At 38.9% G+C, this 18804-nt stretch overlaps 1 protein-coding gene across 1 annotated transcript in view; it reads right to left on the bottom strand.

Moving 5' to 3' along the window:
* Positions 1 to 256: 256 nt before the first annotated feature.
* The window catches only part of CUNH16orf72 (chromosome unknown C16orf72 homolog), a 28220-nt gene continuing 9672 nt past the window's right edge, over positions 257 to 18804 (bottom strand). Inside the window, exons 3-4 of the mRNA XM_031362261.1 lie at positions 17163 to 17438; positions 257 to 3324 (exon numbers count right to left, since the gene is read on the bottom strand). Of these exons, the coding sequence (XP_031218121.1) occupies positions 3080 to 3324; positions 17163 to 17438 (521 nt within the window). The 3' untranslated portion in view covers positions 257 to 3079. The remainder of the gene's footprint in view (positions 3325 to 17162; positions 17439 to 18804) is intronic.

Here is an 18804-nt window from a genome sequence, read left to right as displayed (position 1 = left end):
AAAAAAAAACAAATCTACAAATAATCTAATACCTCTATGTGGATAGTATTCCTATTCAGAACTATAGCACTTTACTAACACTAACCAGGCTACCTAGATCTCCAACTAGAGGGTGTTTCAAAACCTTGATACCTTACACCTTTGGTCACACATTTAGCCCATCCCTTCTCTCTGAACTTTATCTGAACTTTATGTGATTACATCAAAATTACTAGGACATGATGACCAAAACAAAACTACAAACAAGCCCTTGTTGTCTTTTTGGCATTTTCAATGATTTATTTGTATTATGGTTTAAGGTGTATGTCATTACTTCAATGAGGTAAACTACATTGATGATATTCAAATTTTGCTGTATAAGATATTAAATATTGTAATAAAAGTTCTTGAGCCTCTTAGCTACGTTCAGGACACTGCAGTGGAGAACTTAGCCCGCCTTACTCCTGTCAGGTTATGACAGAACTAAGGAGATAAACTGTATTAAGAATCAGAATCTGGCTTATGACAAAGACTCTGTTCTCCCATACTCAAGTGCTTAGCTTCAAGAGCAGCTCATTCTGTTCTTGATTGGCTGTAAAGGCCAAGCAAGCACCATGCCAGTGAACCATAGCACTCAGGCAACTGAAACAGGAGGATAGAATGCTAGAAAGTTAGCACGAATTACACAAAAAGACCTGTCCAAATAAAAAAACAAAACACAAAAACCAAAACCAAAAAATAGAGTCAAAGTGTGTCTAAAACTATGCTAGTATGTGGTCATCTTTGATGTTCTGCATCTTAACTAATGAAAACTCTCCTAAAGATTCTGAACTTCAGACTAACTCATGCTAAGATTTAAAAACACCTCACTTTGTACTGATGGGTCTCAGTTATTCTACTCTGGCAGAAGCAGGAAGGAAAGGGACAGGAGAGGTAGGGACGTGCTTATGAGTTGAGGAGATGCTACATATTGAATGCAATGGAAAAAAGTAACCAGTGCTAAAGTTTTTAAAAAGTTTAATGGAGCCAATAATTCGGCATATAAATTGTGTTCTGGCAGACATTAGACCTGCTTTCTCTTACCAAAGAAAATGGCACGTTTTATCAAAATTTGACAACTGAGAGTAAAGGGCACTGAGATTGAGCTTCAGAGCACCAACTTAAACCAAACAACCAAGAACATCATTATTCAACTTGGACAGAGGAAACAGAACAGGGCAGGGAGGGAGATGAAGCGTGTTCCTCGGTCTCAGGTCCCTTGGGAATGGGAGTTCTGGCTTCTTGTCAGCAGCCATCATACTGTCAAACCCCAATTCCAGCATCTATACTCACAACCACAGAAAAGCATGTCTTGGTATATCCCAAGGGAAGCCTGGAAGTCCTTGTGATGCACAGGCTTGTCCATTTAAGGTAAAATGACAGATTGCTATAATTCTTCCTGCTTTTCAAACAAACAAAATAAAGTTCCACTTTTGCAAAAACTGAGAAATACCTTACTTTCATTCCTAGTTTGAATGTGGATTTCACTGTTTTAAATAAGGGCTATATCTATAATGAATACAGAACTTCAATTCACACAACATTTCTAACATTCCATTCACATCCCACTCAGTCAGTAATGGTTAACTTAGTTTCTTCACAGAAAGTTATTATTAATGGCTGACAAAATTGCAAACTTTTAACAAAGTGCTGTAATTACCAGAAAAACCCTTACACTGATTTGCAATGGTTATTAAGGATAAACTAGAAGAAACTGAAACTGGACTACAAGTTTGCAAGGAAACATTTTTCACTGTCCTACTTGATATATCATATAATAGGGTAGAATGAATTACAGTACCTGGCAGGCTGACATCAGTCTTCTAAAAAAGACTACCATTCAGTTCAAGGTAGTAAAAATGCAGATGAAACATGCTCTAAAATGCTGTAGCTACAAGAGGTCTTATATTTACCCAGAGGACTCTCAGAGCTTTTACTTGGGTCTACCTAACATCTAGAAACCTCCATGCGATCTCATCGTTTCCACAATGAAATTCCAAACTGCATTTCTGAGAGAAATGGAGGGACAGGAAAAGTTGGGTTTTGCTATTTAAGTTACTTTCACATTAGTAGCAGATAAAACATATTTATCATCTTCCACCTACTATGACAACTACACACAGTGGGCATCCATAATAATGCAAAAAAAAAAAAAATACTAAAGAATAAATATCTACTCCCACCGTCCATTTCCTCTCACTACTACCAAACCAAAAAGGAAGCTCACTCTCAAAGATCATGACCTGTTTTTCAGGTCACTTTGAATGCAGTCTGTGTTTAACCATAAGTTAAGTACCTGGCATAGGTAGTAGTACTTGTCTTAAAACTGAGTTGAAGCCTACAGGGTTATTCTGGAGACAGTTTAATATTGCTATTTTCAGAGCACTAACACACACAAAGTGAATCCGCTAGAGTTCTGTGTACTGATTCAGTATTATGTATTACTTGCATGACCACCATAGCACCTCTTTACATCTCACAATCACCAGAGTTAGAACTGTTTTGAAAACTGAAAACTGGGCATAATCTGATAAAATTGCTCGCTATCACTATGGAAACCAGGTGTGTGGTTCAGTGTGGCTGTAAAAATGGAAGCCTACAGATCTGGCTTGCAAGCCAGATCAAGGATTTAGACAATTGTAGGAACCTGGCAATACTGTTTAAGTAAAAATACTCAATACAGCAGGAAATGGACCAAAAAATAAAAATAAGAAAGCATTCTATAATCAAATAAACATCTGATATTTCCTTTCCCTTTGAGAATAAATACAGTTTAAGGTCACTTTTCGCCTTGGAACGGATATATGTTTGCCTATGATGATCTTGCTAATGACTACAATAGTTCATGTCCTCTGCTAGGATTATAGTTTGAGAAAGCCATAGTTACAGGAGGCATCTATTGTAAATACCTAGAACTTCCTTTTATGGCAACCACTAGAGAATTCACTTTTCTTAAACAGTGAACAAGGGAAGATGGCCTCATGTTTCCTTTGCAATAATAGTATATGTTGAGGATCGAGTGGCTTTCAAGCAGCATGGTGGGTGTGAAAATATCTGCAGTTTAGAGCATTCTGTTGCGTTTATGGGTTGGTGAGTCTGTAATGACATCCCCACACTGGGCTGAGGTACGCTTTCTAGTTCCACCATTGTCCAAGTGGAGTGCCATTTCTTCTGTTATGAAAGTGTTCAAATCGACATCATGGAGTCCATTTCTCCTTCGACTAGCATTCGGTCCACTGCTTACATGTGTAGGAGAGCCTGGGGTACTCGAACGCACGCTTATACTAGCCATTGCACCACTAAGACCTAGGAAGAAGAAAAGAGGTTTTAGAGTTGCTCCATTATTTGACCCTTTTGAAAGCAACCCACTCTACTTTCCATGGTGCCACAGTGTCCAAGGGTGCCTGCCGGTTTACTTGGTAAGGGGTCAGCAGTGATTTAACATTTTTTTTTTTTTTGGTTTTTCCAGACGGGGTTTCTCTGTATAGACCTGGCTGTCCTGGAACTCAACTCTGTAGACCAGGCTGGCCTAGAGCTCAGAAATCTGCCTGCCTCTGCCTCCCCAGTGCTGTGATTAAAGGCGTGCGCCACCACTGCCTGGCTATTAAGGACCAATCATACTTTATTGGCAATATAACTATTATTCATAAAAATGGCAACTAGTTATTATAGAAGCCAAATGTACCAAAGCACTGTACTAGGAACACTGAGATAGATTTTCCCATCTTTCCATTAGGAGAGTGCTATATACAATTTACAGACCAGGACAGGAGGTGCTTGCTTGAAGCAGGGTACTTTGTTTGATCCACTGTCACCATTCTTACTATCTCTGATGTGTGTCTGTGTGATGATATAGGGAAAAGCAAAAAAGCATTCTTAAGTCTGAGTAGGCTTTGTCCAACAACCCCTTCGGATAAGGTGACTGCATAATGTATTACCCCAAGCACTCCATTATTAAGCCTGAAAAATCACTGTTAAAAATTATACTGGACCACTGGTGGGTGTGCCCTGGGCAAATAGGTCTGGACTGTTTCTGGCAGACACCCTTAAGATAGTTAGCACAAGAGCCTAAGTCGGTATACCATTTCCAACCCTTCAAAGAAAGAGCAAGAAAGTCCCACTACCGATTGCTAAACTCTCATTGCTTAGAATAGTAGCAGTTCACCCTAAATGTTCAAGATAGGCATGTGCCTACAGTTTCAGGGCACAGAAACTGTAACATTAAAGTTAAATCCTGGGGCTGGTGAGATGGCTCAGTGGGGAAGAGCACCAACTGCTCTTCGGAAGGTCATGAGTTCAAATCCCAGCAACCACATGGTGGCTCACAACCACCTGTAATGAGATCTGATGCCCTCTTCTGATGCATCTGAAGACAACTACAGTGTGCTTATATATAATAAATAAATAAAAAAAAAAAAAAAAAAGTTAAATCCTAGCATGGTCAGTGCCATTTCCCACCTCATAAATTTCTACCTTACTAAAATTTTGCCACTGCCTGACTAAAGAGAATGATTTAATATCTTGATACTTCCAAGAGTGAATTCCACCTGATCCTTTAAAACAAAGTTAGGTTGATCTGGTAGTGCCAAACTCCTTTTCATTTTGAACTCAAAAAAAAAAAATAAATAAAAGGTTTGAATATTAAACAGAAAGGGAAAAACTCTATACCTACCAAATCAAATCTGCTAAATCCCAAAGCTGTTCTTACTGAACAAACACTTCTTGGGGACAACAATCTCCATCCACAGCCACTTCCTATTCTCTTTTCAGCAGTCACACAACCAGGCTTCCCCACTATTCTACGCCCATTAAAATGCACCCTTTTTTACAATGACGATCTGGGGAAAATAAAAGTGTCCCTTTTTACCTCTCCACCTTTCAAAGGGAGCACCTGTTTGTTTTTGGTTGAGGATGGGGCGGGAACCAGGATCACCCATTGTTAGTCCTCAAAGTAACCCTATGATATATACAGCTCTGTGACTGCATTCTGCAAGGAAGGACTACAAGAGTTAAAAAGCACCCTACCCAAGGCCATCAGATAGTAAGCAACAGCTGGGTCTCAAGCACAAGAGGGCAAGAAAGTCTACACAGTAAACTGTTACACTGCCTTTTTTTAGGAGGCTGGAACAGGAAATTTGCCATATACACACATATATACACAAACACCTAGCTTTTTTAAAAGTAATTTTAAGGTTCAGGGCCAGCTTATTCACCCCCTTTGGCCTCATCTTGACAGCTGTTCACCCTGCCCTCTGTATCCTACCCTAACACTTTTAACTGTTTTATCACCAATATCAATGATTAGTGTTACAAAGTCAGGACTGTTCTTTTTTTTCAGACTTTTCTCAGCCAGAACCCCTAAGGGTTCCAACTCGAAATTGGGCTTCCCTTCCACTTAAAACATTCCAGTCCTTTCTGTCCTCCAGCTCACCAGCTGCTTTCTCAGCAGCCTATGTAGCCTTTGACAGACAAGCGGGTCGCCCCTTAGCTTGCAGTACCTATCTTGCACTCAAAGGCCCACTCCTAATTCTAACTGCTTCATGAACAGCTCACACTTCATAGCTCCAAAGAGAAAACACTTCTTTGTTCTTAACATATAGGTTTAAACAAACAATGCAAGGGAACCAAACTCCAGGACTACACAGAACAATCAATGATCTCTTCCTATAAGCAGGTTTCCATATCTACCTGAAAGACTAACTTACTAACACATTGCCTGGTACATGACACAAACAGAATTCTAATAAAGAATAATGCTTCAGAGTCCTGCCCCACATTTCAAAACTCACTGAAAACCAGGGTTTCATGTAAGGAAATAAATCCAGGTTGCTGCTGGCTAGTCACTTATCTCATCAATGCCATCACTTTAAATTTAACTACCCCCAAGTTGTTGGGGTTTCCCCCACAGATACACCATAAACAACTTGCTGTGAAAGTGGTGCATTTCTTAACCCTGCAGCCTACAACATCCTGCTCTACAGCCTCTTTGTAAGTTGCCCATCTTCCTCCTGAAAATTGAAAGCATCCAAGGGCCACTGTGTCCAGTCTTTTCTCCAGAGTGTCTGTGTGTGCGTGTGTACGTGTGTGTTTAAACAGGGTCCTACTCTGTAGCACAGACTAGCCTGAGCCTCCCAAATTACATTCAAGAGACACACTGACCAGTTTTTGTATTTGCTCCAGGATGCAGAGGTTCTACAGGAACCTACAGCGCTGAGCAATAAACTGGGCTGCTTTTATAATTCAGGATCCCTTTTGCAAATAAAACTGTAAGATTTCATTGAACCCTGCCCATGTCTTCCTTCATGAATGTTCATGGTGGTAATGACAAGAATCAAAACTCAAAGCACTCCATGAGGCAGTGGGCTAGACACTTCCATCAAATATTTATTAATTTAACTAACTTCTTTATGAAAAACAAAATTCATTATGCAGCAACTTGGCCAATTGAAAATCCCCATAACACCTGAGTTCTGGGTTTTAACTGTATGGTACAGGTCACCTGGTCTCAGCTATGAGAATCTTTTCAAAGCTGGATTCACTAATCTTCCCAGAAGAATTTTCACAAGTGTCAAAAAACAAAAATTAAGATAACCACAAAAATTAAAAAAAATTTGAAAAGCCCAAATTTAATTTTGAAAAATCAGTGACAGCTGCTGAAGCTTAGAAAACCTTGCTAAGCCACATGAACAAAATCAGCCTACACAAGTACAGAAAATCTAAACATGATTCACAACTAAAAAACTAAGTTGAACCTTAACCAAAAGCATGTTTTCAAAAGGAGTGGTGGAAATATGACAAAAACAGTATAGGTAGTATTAGACAGAAAAAAAAATCTTAATTGATAAACTCACATTTTAATGTCTCTGCATCCATTTGAAATAGTGTTTTTTAGTTTTTTGTTTTTAAGTTCAGAATGATTTAATCATTCATTGAAACTCCCAGGAGTAAAATCAAGTTTCCAGTCCAAGTTATAGGAATCCAAGTTACATAGACATCATTAAAAATAGCACATCACCATTGTCAAAACTATGCTCATCATTTCATGCTTATTGTAATATGAAAATGATGTTTCCATAGTCAATTACATAAAATTTCAGTTTCCCATCATTAAGTCACACACAGAGAGGGAGCAAATCCCCACCCAGGAAACCTCACAGCCAGAGAGACTTGAGGCTGCCATTTATGCTCCCCTGTCTTTCAGCACTCCAAAGTCCCTCCGAAGAAAGCCAGCCCTAGGTTCATCCAGTGCTATCTTGGGGAGGGTGGTGGTGGTGTCTTAAATTCCTCAGACTTGAAAAAAAATAGCATCAGCCTGCTTAGAGCCCTAAGAAGTTGGCACAGTTGTTTCCTGGAAATGAACTATATAAGTATGAGCACTCCCTGTGCAGTGTGCTTAGTGACCTGAAAGCACTTGCAGTGTCAATGTCATGTGGTGTTTTATAGTTTAAATCATAAAAAAAAAAAAAAAAAAGACCCACCAGGAAGGTTCTGGTCATTTAAAGTAGATACCACTCCCCACCCCAATCTGTAAATTGTAATGCTGAATTTTTATTGAAGTAAAGCACACTAAATCAAGCCAATTACAAAGGTACATGTGTCACACCAAGAAAACATTTTCAGTTATACTTACAGCCCCAAATGCTTTCCATTTATCAAAGACATCCATTTTTCAAAGACAATTTTTAATGCCACAGGAAAGAAAGGTTCACGATGTTAAGTGAGAAAAGCAAGATACAGTACCATATGTGTAGGATGATCTCAACTGTGAAATATTTATACATGGAAAAAAAAGACTACATTTGTTTCTATAAAATGAAGTCACAAGACACTGAACCTTTTTGCTTTTAGAAAATTCTCTAGATAACTCAACTGTTTAATAGCTACAGCAGATTACTGGGTAAGCGCTAGGGTAAGTCATCTGCCTCTGAGGCTTACATAGCCTCAATTTTTCCAGTACAATATCCAACAAAATGTTATTACAAGTTCAAGAAAATTCTGCATTACTGATATTGAAGGTTAATCCATTTCTAATATCTTTGGCTATTTAACCTAACATCTATCCTTAATGTACAGAAAATACCAACGTTTCATCCAAAATCAGTGCTATTTTAAGTGCCCTGCTGTAATTTTGTTGGTCTCTGAAGCGGGTTTGAAGGAAAGCTAATGATGTTAAAGTTCCTTCAGAGAGAATGTAAAGGCACGAGATGGATGCTATAATCAAATATAAGTGATTAAGAGATTACTTTGGTGGTAAAATCTCTTACATCAAGTTCCAAGTATGTTTTAGACTGACTGTTGAATAGCTATTAACAGTTCCAGTACTTGAACCTGGCTGCAATATTCACCAAACATTATAATATTCCAAATACGAGGAGAACGTTTCTTCAGGAGAATAAAAAAAAGGGAATGGGTAGCTGTGAAAGAGGAACAGGCACCAGCACACCCTAAAGAGCTAGTTCTAACCAGTCATCTGCCATTAAAAAAATTGCAAAGTTTTTTGTATACTAGCTCATCACTTCATGAACTTGTAAGCACCTATGTTAGCTTTTGCTAAATCATCAGAAGGGATGGCAGAATGAGACCAAGAAAGCAAGAGAATCAAGGCACTAACTAGCAAGTGTGTAATTTATCACAGTTCCCCTGAATATAGTTATCTCTTTAAAAATCATTCTGCCACATGTAAGCCATAGAATGTTTCAATAGAATCACTGTAAAACCTGTGCTGAGAAAATCTGGTTTATGATATCTAGTCACACCTTTCCTTCGAGGGGTAAAGAAGGTAGCTGTTTAATGATTTGTGTGTGATCAATTAGGAATTCTAGGGAAGTTTTATACCACTAAATCCAAATTCCAATGACTCGTAATTAATTATTATTTATTTATTTATTTTTCTAGTCCCTACACCCAGATTCTCTAGACCCAAAGAGCTGGCAAGGAACTTAACTTATGCTAAGGATGTGGCTAGAATTGGAGCTCAGTGCTAAAGTGCTTGCCTAGCATAAACAAGGCCCAGAGATCATCAGCATGGAAATAAATATCGCAACGCTCAAACTTACCCTCAACCAAAACACACACACACACACACACACACACACACACACACACACACACACACACAAACTGTGTCTCAGACTGATTCCTTACATTTACATGCTTCAAGATGGTGTTAATTTTACCAGGCCAGACATTCTTTGAGATGATGCCCCTGTGTCAGCAAAATAGCACCTGGTATTTACTGTGAGTAAATACTATTTCTAGAAAGTACTAAACTACAGAAAGACAAAAATGCACATTTGTGTATGTCTTTATACATGTTTTAAAGTGCAAAACCCATAACGAGTTCTGGGCCAGCCTGGTCTACAGAGTTCCAGGACAGCCAGAGCTATACAGAGAAACCCTGTCTCCAAAAAAAAAAAAAAAAAATCCACAAAGAAAACAAAAGGTTTTCAAACAAAAAGGGCTTTAACCTTCAGCACTAAGGAACCTTGTCCTAACTTACCAAGTAATCTTTTGAAGGTAACTTTCCAAAGACTGGGTACCACTCAAGGGTAGAATTCAAAGCTTCCAGGTTTGATACTCAGCACTCAAGTAAACACAGACACAGACAAACAGACACACAGAGACACGCATGCAGGCAGGCGTCTATAGTCCCAGCAACTGGGAAGGTTGAAGCAGGAGATTCTCTGAAGTCCAGAAATTAAAGACCATCCTGCTCTACACAAAAATTCCAGGCCAGGCAAGTGCATGCAGTGAGACTCTTGTCTCCAGAAAAGAAAGAAAGAAAACAGTAATAATTACAAAAGCTATCTTTTTTGTTTGTTCCTAATTTTCAAGTGTGACAAAAAGCCTCCACTGTCTTGAGTTTGCCCAAATCCTTTTCCCAAAGCTCACTGACTTTTCATGCCTTTAATCCCAGCACTTGGGAGGCAGAGGCAGGTGGATTTCTGAGTTCGAGGCCAGCCTGGTATACAGAGTGAGTTCCAAGACAGCCAGGGCTACACAGAGAAACCCTGTCTCAAAAAAAAAAAAAAACAACAAAAAAAAAGGCCACTGGCTCCTATGATTTCCAGCATCCACATGGTAGCTAACAACCCTCTGTTACTGAAGTTCCATAAGATCTAAAGCCTTCTTCTAGCCTCTGCAGGCAAAGGCTATACAACAAATGATATACAACCATACATGCAGGCAAAATTAACACTATGGAGTGGTAGCTATAATTTACTACGGTCGAGGAAAAAAAGCTGTGGCTTTAAGAAGCAAGAACATTTACACAGGATCATTGGAGAAATAGGTAAGCAATCGGTTGGTTCTCATATAAAGGAGATGGTATTAGAGATCTTAAGCCCAAGGTTACATAGGCTATTGTGGCCTACCCGTAACTATGCTCTTCCTACCACAGTAAGCTAAGGATACATAAAGCTGGCCACAAAGCACAGACCTTCAAATACAGCTAGCCCAGGTTCACTGATAGAAGAAACCCAGACACATAGCATTTAAATGTTTTCTGATATTGTCCTGAAATTGCTTCAAGACTTTTCCCACCCACCCAAGCCCAGGAAAGAAAAAAAAAAATATATGGGCACCCTAAAACTATAAAGAGGAAAGAAAAAAAATATGGGCACCCTAAAACTATAAAGAGAGGTACAATGGGCAGGAGAAGAATTTATTTCTAGAGCTGGGAAGATCCCAAATAATCTACCTCAGCACTTACTAGCCTATTCTACCTTAACAAAATTGGCCTTTCTCCATCAATGAACCAGTAATACAGAATAGGTGTGAACATTAAATGAGGAACCTTTGGGTTTTCTGTTGACACACTGCATACTAAAAGGGCCTGGTGTGCAATCCCAGCAAAGAGAATGACTAGCTAAAAACTCAAAGCTAGTCTAGTCTTCAGAGCGCGCTCCAGACCAACCCAGGCTCCACAGTAAGACCAAACCTCAAAAGACAAACATCTTTTTAACAGTATATACACACACACACAAAAAAAATTATCCTTTTTTAAAAGTATACACCAAGGACTAGCTCTCTCTACAAGACCTGCACAGTAACACTACCAGTTGACATTCTATGGTAGATTAATGTTTAATGACATTTTAAAAAAAGACTAGGTGGCACACGCCTTTAATCCCAGCATTAGGGAGGCAGAGGCAGGTGGATTTCTGAGTTCGAGGCCAGCCTGGTCTACAGAGTGAGTTCCAGGACAGCCAGGGCTACACAGAGAAACCCTGTCTCGAAAAAAAGTATAACCCTGGGTGGCCTAGACTAGCTCTCATGGTTTCATTCTCAGGCCCTGCAAAATACCAGTTGTTTTAATGTGAGATTCCTTCCCACAATTTAAACAGGCACACAGATTACTCTCTCCCACTTTCCAAAGGTTCTCAGTCCCCACAGTGCTGTTTATACCCACATCTCTCAGACCTCTGTATTCACCCCTATGGTAAATTCAGAAACACATATTACAGTTACACCATATTCTTTGCTAGGTTCTATGAAAGCCAAAAGGAATGGCACAATACAATCTAAATCAGGAAAGTACAATATGCAAACACAGTGAGACTCTGTTCAAGAAAGGTTTTAAGCGTAGGAAGCCAGGTTTAATGACACACACTTTTAATCCCAGTACTGAAAAGGAAGAAGACCAACCAAGAGCTGAGGGCAATCTTTCCACATAACTACATACTGAGTTATAGGCCAACCAAGACTATATTACCACAATAACTACATTTAAAAACAAAAACAAAAAGATACTCGCCTGTAATCCTAGAATTTGAGAGGTGAAGGCGTAAAGCTCAGGAGTTCAAAGCTATCAGTTCTAGGTCAGTCTACACAATAAGACACGGTGTTGGGCTGGCGAGGTGGCTCAGCAGTTAAGAGCACTGACTGCTCTTTCCGAAGGTCCTGAGTTCAAATCCCAGCAACCACATGGTGGCTCACAACCATCCATGACGAGATCTGATGCCCTCTTCTGGAGTGTCTGAAGACAACTACAGTGTACTTACATATAATAAATAAATAAATCTTTAAAAAAAAAAAATACAATGTTTAATCCTAGCACTCAAGAGAATGAGTCAGGAGGTTGTGAATTCAAATGCAGCCTGGGTTAAAAATGATGATGAAGAAGAGGAAGAAGAAAACAGGAGAGAAGCTGTGTCCCGAGTCTCATGATCAGCCTTACAATATAAACATGTGAATAAGGAGATTTGTGAAAAGAATAAGAAATTCAAGACTTTATCAGCAGGGCTGGAAATTCCTCCTTCCCCCTCCCCCCTGGGACAGGGTTTCTCTGTATAGCCCTGGCTGTCCTAGAACTTACTCTGTAGACCAGGCTGGCCTCGAACTCAGAAATCCTCCTGTCTCTGCCTCCCCAAGTGCTTGGATTAAAGGCGTATGCCACCACTGCCTGGCTCAGGGCTGGAATATTGATCCCAGAGATCCCAGATCAACACCAGACTACAATGGATTTCTACTTGCCCCTGCAGGACCCCAAGAAAATCTCAGACAGAGCAGTGACAAGGTCGGGGAAGTAGGGAGGAAAAGAGAAAAGATCATTCCAATGGTTTGTAAAAGCAGCCTCTGGTAGCTAAATCACATCATAAGTAACAGCAGCTCCTCCAGAGACCCTTCCCCAAACTAAACTGTGGGAGATATCCATTTCTGTCCCCCAGAAAAATCGCGAAATCCAAGACATTAAAATAAACCATCCAGCTGCTTCACCAATCTACTTCTACAGACTACATAGACTGCTGAATAGCCACATGGAGATGGCATGTATTTGCTGAGTTTGATGTGGAATGTCATCTGATGTACAGTTCAGTGATTACAGCACTTGCCTAGCAAGCACAAGGCCCTAGGTTCAAGCCCTAGTACTGAGAAAGGGGAGAAAAAAGAAGAAATATCATCTGTGTCAACCAAATGTGAAGAAAACAAAAGCCCAAACGAAACAGGATGGGTACCTAGAGAATTCTAAATGAGAGTAGAAGCCGGGCAGTGGTGGTACATGTCTTTAATCCCAGCACCTGGGAGGCAGAGACAGGAGGATTTCTGAGTTCCAGGCCAGCCTGGTCTACACAGTGAGTTCCAGGACAGCCAAGGCTATACAGAGAAACCCTGTCTCGAAAAACAAAGCAAAACAAAACAAAAAGATGGCACACCCTAGAAGAGAAAAGGATGTTGTCAGAAAGGTAGGCAGAAAATGAACCAAAGTACTCTGGGTATTTTTCGTCTACATGAATTGTTGTTTATACAAAAAAAAAAAAAATTGTGGTAGAATCTCCCAGTAGATTTTCAATGTTATTTTAACATGAGAATTTACTGAGATCAAAAAAATAAAATAAAATAATCAGTCTGGCATGAGCCTATATATTTTATTTTCTGTGAATGTAACATCTAATAAATAACTAAGTCTTACAGAACACAGAAAATAAGCAATATATTACAAGAAAGTAACCAAAGGAAAAAAAGCACAAGTTAGTCTTACAAGTCTTACAGGTTGTTAACCACCATTACTTATAGTTTTTACTGAAACTGGTGAACATTAACTGGAATATTTTCCTGGGCCTTGGAGTGAGATCTTGCCTTAAAAGGAAAGAAAAAAGGAAAAAAAGAAAAAAAAACTGTAAGTGATGGTGTATCCCTTTAATCCCAGCATTCTGGAGGTAGAGGCAAGTGGAGCTCTCTGAATTTGAGGCCACTCTGTTCTACACAGTGAGTCCCAGCCAGCCAAAGCAAAACAACAAAATAATCCTATAGCTGGGCAGCGGTGGCACACGTCTTTAATCCCAGCACTTGGGAGGCAGAGGCAGATGGATTTCTGAGTTCAAGGCCAGCCTGGTCTACAGAGTGAGTTCTAGGACAGCCAGGGCTATACAGAGAAACCCTGTCTTGAAACCCCCCCCCCAAAAAAATAATAATAATAGTAATAATAATAACAACAACAACAATAATAATAATAATCCCATAGAGCAGTGGTTCTAAACTTCCTAATGCTACAACCATTTAATACGTATTGTGACACCACCCCCCCCAACATAAAATTATTTTCAGTTACCTCATAACTGTAATTTTGCTACTACTATGAACTGTAAATATGGTTGTTTTCCAATAGTCTTAGGTGATCCCTGTGAAAGGACCATTTGGCCTCCAAAGTGGTCAAAACCCACAGCCTGAGAAACACTCTCCTAGAGGAACCCTACTCACTTTCTTTTTCAGCCTGAGTAGCACCAGTCCCTCTCCAGCCCTGGCTCATGGTGACCAAGTTCAGTGATCAAGGCAGTGATCAAAACCACAGGCATGTGAGAAGAGAAGCAACAGGAGTGTACTACTACTCAGACACTGGACCAGTCTAACACAGACTTTATCAAAAGCAGCACTCCATGTGGTTCTGCAGCATGCTCCTTGATTCTTCCAGGAGTTGTGACATAAAAATCCAGAATACTTCACCTTCTTCTCTCTGGGTCAAGTGGGCATTCTATTGTTCAAAGCTGCTTTGTTTTGTTTTGTTTCGTTTTGTTTTGGGGGGAGGACCAAGGACTCTGCCAAATACTCAGTGATCCATCCACTCATTAATAAAGATGTATATCCTTAAGTTCCCAATAGTAGAGATTCAAATTTCAACCTTTTGTTTCATATAGGACATCATCATCTATACTAGGGTTTATAAAACAATTTGTAAAATAGCTTTAAAATGTGTATTTATTTTCTATTACATACTTCTGTGAAAAGTCTTTTTCTTAGTCCATTCCTTTTATTTAAAAAAAAAAAAAAAAAAGTGTTGGAAATGTTGAAATAGAATCTACTTCTAATCAAAACTTTACCTAAACCTCACAGTTCCCAGCTGAGGTTACCTCTGGGGTAGGGGTCTCTCAGGGGGGTCTTCTTGGCACTCTCCGTCAACACGTCTGCAATCAACTCAAAAGTCCCTTCTATTTTTCTCCCAATAAAGATAAGACTATGTGTCAATAGATCTTTATGGTGGAGGGGTCTCAGGAACTGATGAACACACTTAAGTAGTCCCTTTCATAAAAAGGTGAAGAACATTCCTGCTTCTACTGCAAATGCAATGCCTAAACATATTCTTTTCCTTGCCTCCTTGCTCTAAAATTCCATCAATTACTCATCAATGCAGTTCTCTGAAAATTGTAATTTGACTTTGTATTTCAAAAGTGACTATGCAAATAATACACACACTCATACACACACAACTCCGGTACAGTATCTCTATCCTAATTAAGTTCCAAATATATATTTCAATCACTTTCATTACAGATCAGATAAAGATACCATATAGTCATTCCTCTACCTTACCACTTAATTAACCATGTTCTGTTACTAATCCAATTATCCTCATTTAAATCCTCAAAACCAGATTCTCCATAGTATACAGAAAGCCATTAATTAGAACACAAAATTCAAATATAATTGCTTCTAAAAAATTTTTTTGAAGAGGCCCTAAAACTTTAGTCCAACATTGTTTGACTACATGACTTTAGACGTATGAACCTGTCAAATACAAGTACAGGCCACTCAAAAATGTATTGAATTAGTGCTTTACTCTAAGTTCACCACAGGCAAAACTTATTTTTATATATTTATATTTATGCTTATTAATGCCATCCTAACTTAAGCATAAGTAAGTGCTTTCTATAATGATTTCTTACAAAACTCTCAAAGTTCAAAGAATAAACATCAAAGGTTGAACAAATTTGACCTAAAAAAACGTTAGTTAAGAGCAGAACAGTTTGTTTCCTCATGGAATCTAGGTTACTCTTACTATTATATATATACCCTGGCATGGTTATCTAGCAAGCTTATCTTTTGTTTTGTAAAACTGTCTTTATAGGATACTAGTATCCAGGAAAAAATATTTTAAGTATAAATTCAATCATAAATCACACTTGAAGAAAATGACAATATTTAAGAGAGGAAAGAAACTATATCACATGTTGCCACTCACTAAATTACTGACACATTATACACACAACTGTTGTAATTGTTTTTGCAAATTTAAGGGGAACTATGATACACTAATAATCTACCTCATTTTTCCCCCCGAGTTTCAAAAGTTCTGATAATGTGAATATTAGAAAAGAATTGCATTCCCACAAACTTCTTGAAGTGTTTTAACTTGCAAGTAAATCTGAAGTGGTGGGTGGAAGAAGGTAACCCTCTTCCAGCTCCTTTTTATTAGGGACACAAGAAAATAAGATTGGCTGCCAAGGGAGAATGGTCTCTGGAGACATTAACATTTCTATGACATGGAAGTCATTTTTACATATCGCATTGTTTATTAGCAGATTAGCCTTATTTTAAATGACCTATGACCATTTCTCAAGCTGTTAATAGGATGCAAGACCTAACTCCCTCACTCCTCCCTGATTAGTCACCTGCTTGATCATGTCTCCATCTTGGTTTCAAGCAGGCCTTACCTAGCTGCTGCTGTTTATTCATAGCAGCCTACCACATCATATAGTAAGTAACCCTCTCTCTCATACCAAAGTCTATAGCAGCCATCACTGAGGACATTTGTCTGTTCAAGAATACTAGATCCTCTGAGTCAAGAACACATTTGCACAACAGATCTGGCCTGGTGAATAGTGATGATTTGGCCACTGGCTACACCTCTCACATCCTGTCTACCTGAACAATAAGGGTCTGAGGGACAGCAAGCAGAGGGAGTGTGACTTCTTCAACTTCCTTCCCCTGGGTTATCAACTCTCAGTCTCTATACTAGATAAAAGTGTTAAAGGCAGTTCCTGTTTCCCATGAGAACCAACTCAATTACCTGTCTTACTTGACTATCATATATGAAGCAGTCCAAGCAACTGTAAATAAAATTCTTAAGATGCAAGGACTTGCTCTTTGACTCAAGAAGACTAGGAAAACATGTAGAACATGTGAGTGAAAACAATGAATTCAATCAGTGATGTAGAAATAATTACTGTAATATTAATAAGTTCAAAGTAACCTTTCAAATGGGCTGTCAATATATGCTCTTAGCTTGCACTCTATTTCAACACTTCTAGAACAAGAATTATTGTACAGACAAAAACAGACTACATATCTGGGCCTAACCCTAACCATGAAAATGGGTCCACAGGCACACTCTTAACCATTTTCCAAAGAAGTATGTTAAACGGCTTTACCATGCAGAGCTATGGCTTCCCGGAAGGGTTGCAAATCAGTCTCTACAGATGAGCTAGTTTCCGTTGAAGTAGCTCGGTTAGGGGACACTACAGTCAGTCTTGGGGGAGCTCTAGAGTTTCGTGGTGGAGGAACCTTTCCACACAAGAAGCTGATCAAATCTTCTCTACGAATAGTTCTTCTGCGCTTTTTTACCCAGGCCAGCACATCCTTATTGCGTCGTTGATAGCCAATCTGAATTCCAATATCAAAACTTCGCTGATGAGTATCCACACTTTCTATTAGAAAAAAAGAAAAGGAAAACATATGGTAATCATTGCTATGCTCTATTTGCTCCTAAAGAAAACCATTTTATATGTTAGCCAAAATGAACTATAAGCTATGAGCATTCTAAATCCACAAATACTCTAATAATAATAATCTAAAATTTATCTTAATCACTTTTAAAATGTAAAACAGGGGGCTGGAGAGGTGGCTTAGCAGTTAAGAGCACTGACTGCCCTTCCAGAGGTCCTGAGTTCAATTCCCAGCCACCACATGGTGGCTAACAATCATCTGTAATGGAATATGATGCCCTTTTCTGGTGTGTCTAAAAGACAGCTACAGTGTACTCATATAAATAAAATCAAATAAAGTGCAGTTGTTTCTCTTTAAAAAAAAAAAAGACAAAATGTAAAACATTTCATCTTCAAAGTCTAAATTCAGAGTTTAAGCCCTAATTTTTTTTAAAGGTTTATTTATTATATGTAAATACACTGTAGCTGTCTTCAGATACTCTAGAAGAGGGCATCAGATCCCATTACAGATGGATGTGAGCCACCATGTGATTCCTGGGATTTGAACTCAGGACCTTAGGAAGAGCAGTCAGTGCTCTTAACCACTGAGCCATTCTCCAGCCCCTCAAACCCTAATTCTAAAACTGATTTTTGAACCCAAATTGCACACACAAATAGAGAACCTACTTTTCTTTTTATTAAGATTTATTTATTATTATACATGTAGCTGACTTCAGACACATCAGAAGGAGGTGTCAGATCTCATTACGGGTGGTTGTGAGCCACCATGTGGTTGCTGGGATTTGAACTCATAACCTTTGAAAGAGCAGTCAGTGCTCATACCCACTGAGTCATCTCACCAGTCCCCGAGAACCTACTTTTGTTTAACAAAAGTAAATTGACAAACTTCAGCCAATTTTATAGTATTAGCTGTTACTTAAATGAGAAACAAAATCATATCTACTCTTGAATGGGTACTGCTGTCCTCATACCCACTCACTGCCCTCAATGTATGTGCATTCTGCTTGCATCCAGCAGCTTTCTGTAAGTTATAATCATTCCCTCACCAGACCAGCCTAGAGTGCAGATGGAAACTCAGCTCAGCAAAATGTCCCCTGCCCTTCAGTGATTCTACTTAGTTATTGGGAGCAGTATCTCAAAGTTTAAAAGTCACTCCAATTTTTTCTCCAAGTTAGCTACTGTGCTAGCAGAAGATGGCATGAAGTATTTTTTATTTTATTTAAGGAGTCAAGGTCTCACTATGTAGCTATAGATTATGTAGATTATAAAGGAAAAACAAGACATACAATAAATGAAGAGGTGTGCCTAAGATAAATCAGAGAGATCCCCAGTAAGTAAATCTGACTTT

This window comes from Mastomys coucha, unplaced genomic scaffold (assembly GCF_008632895.1).
Source record: "Mastomys coucha isolate ucsf_1 unplaced genomic scaffold, UCSF_Mcou_1 pScaffold12, whole genome shotgun sequence".
NCBI classification, from domain to species: Eukaryota; Metazoa; Chordata; class Mammalia; order Rodentia; family Muridae; genus Mastomys; species Mastomys coucha.
This window is presented reverse-complemented; position numbering and strand designations above follow the sequence as displayed.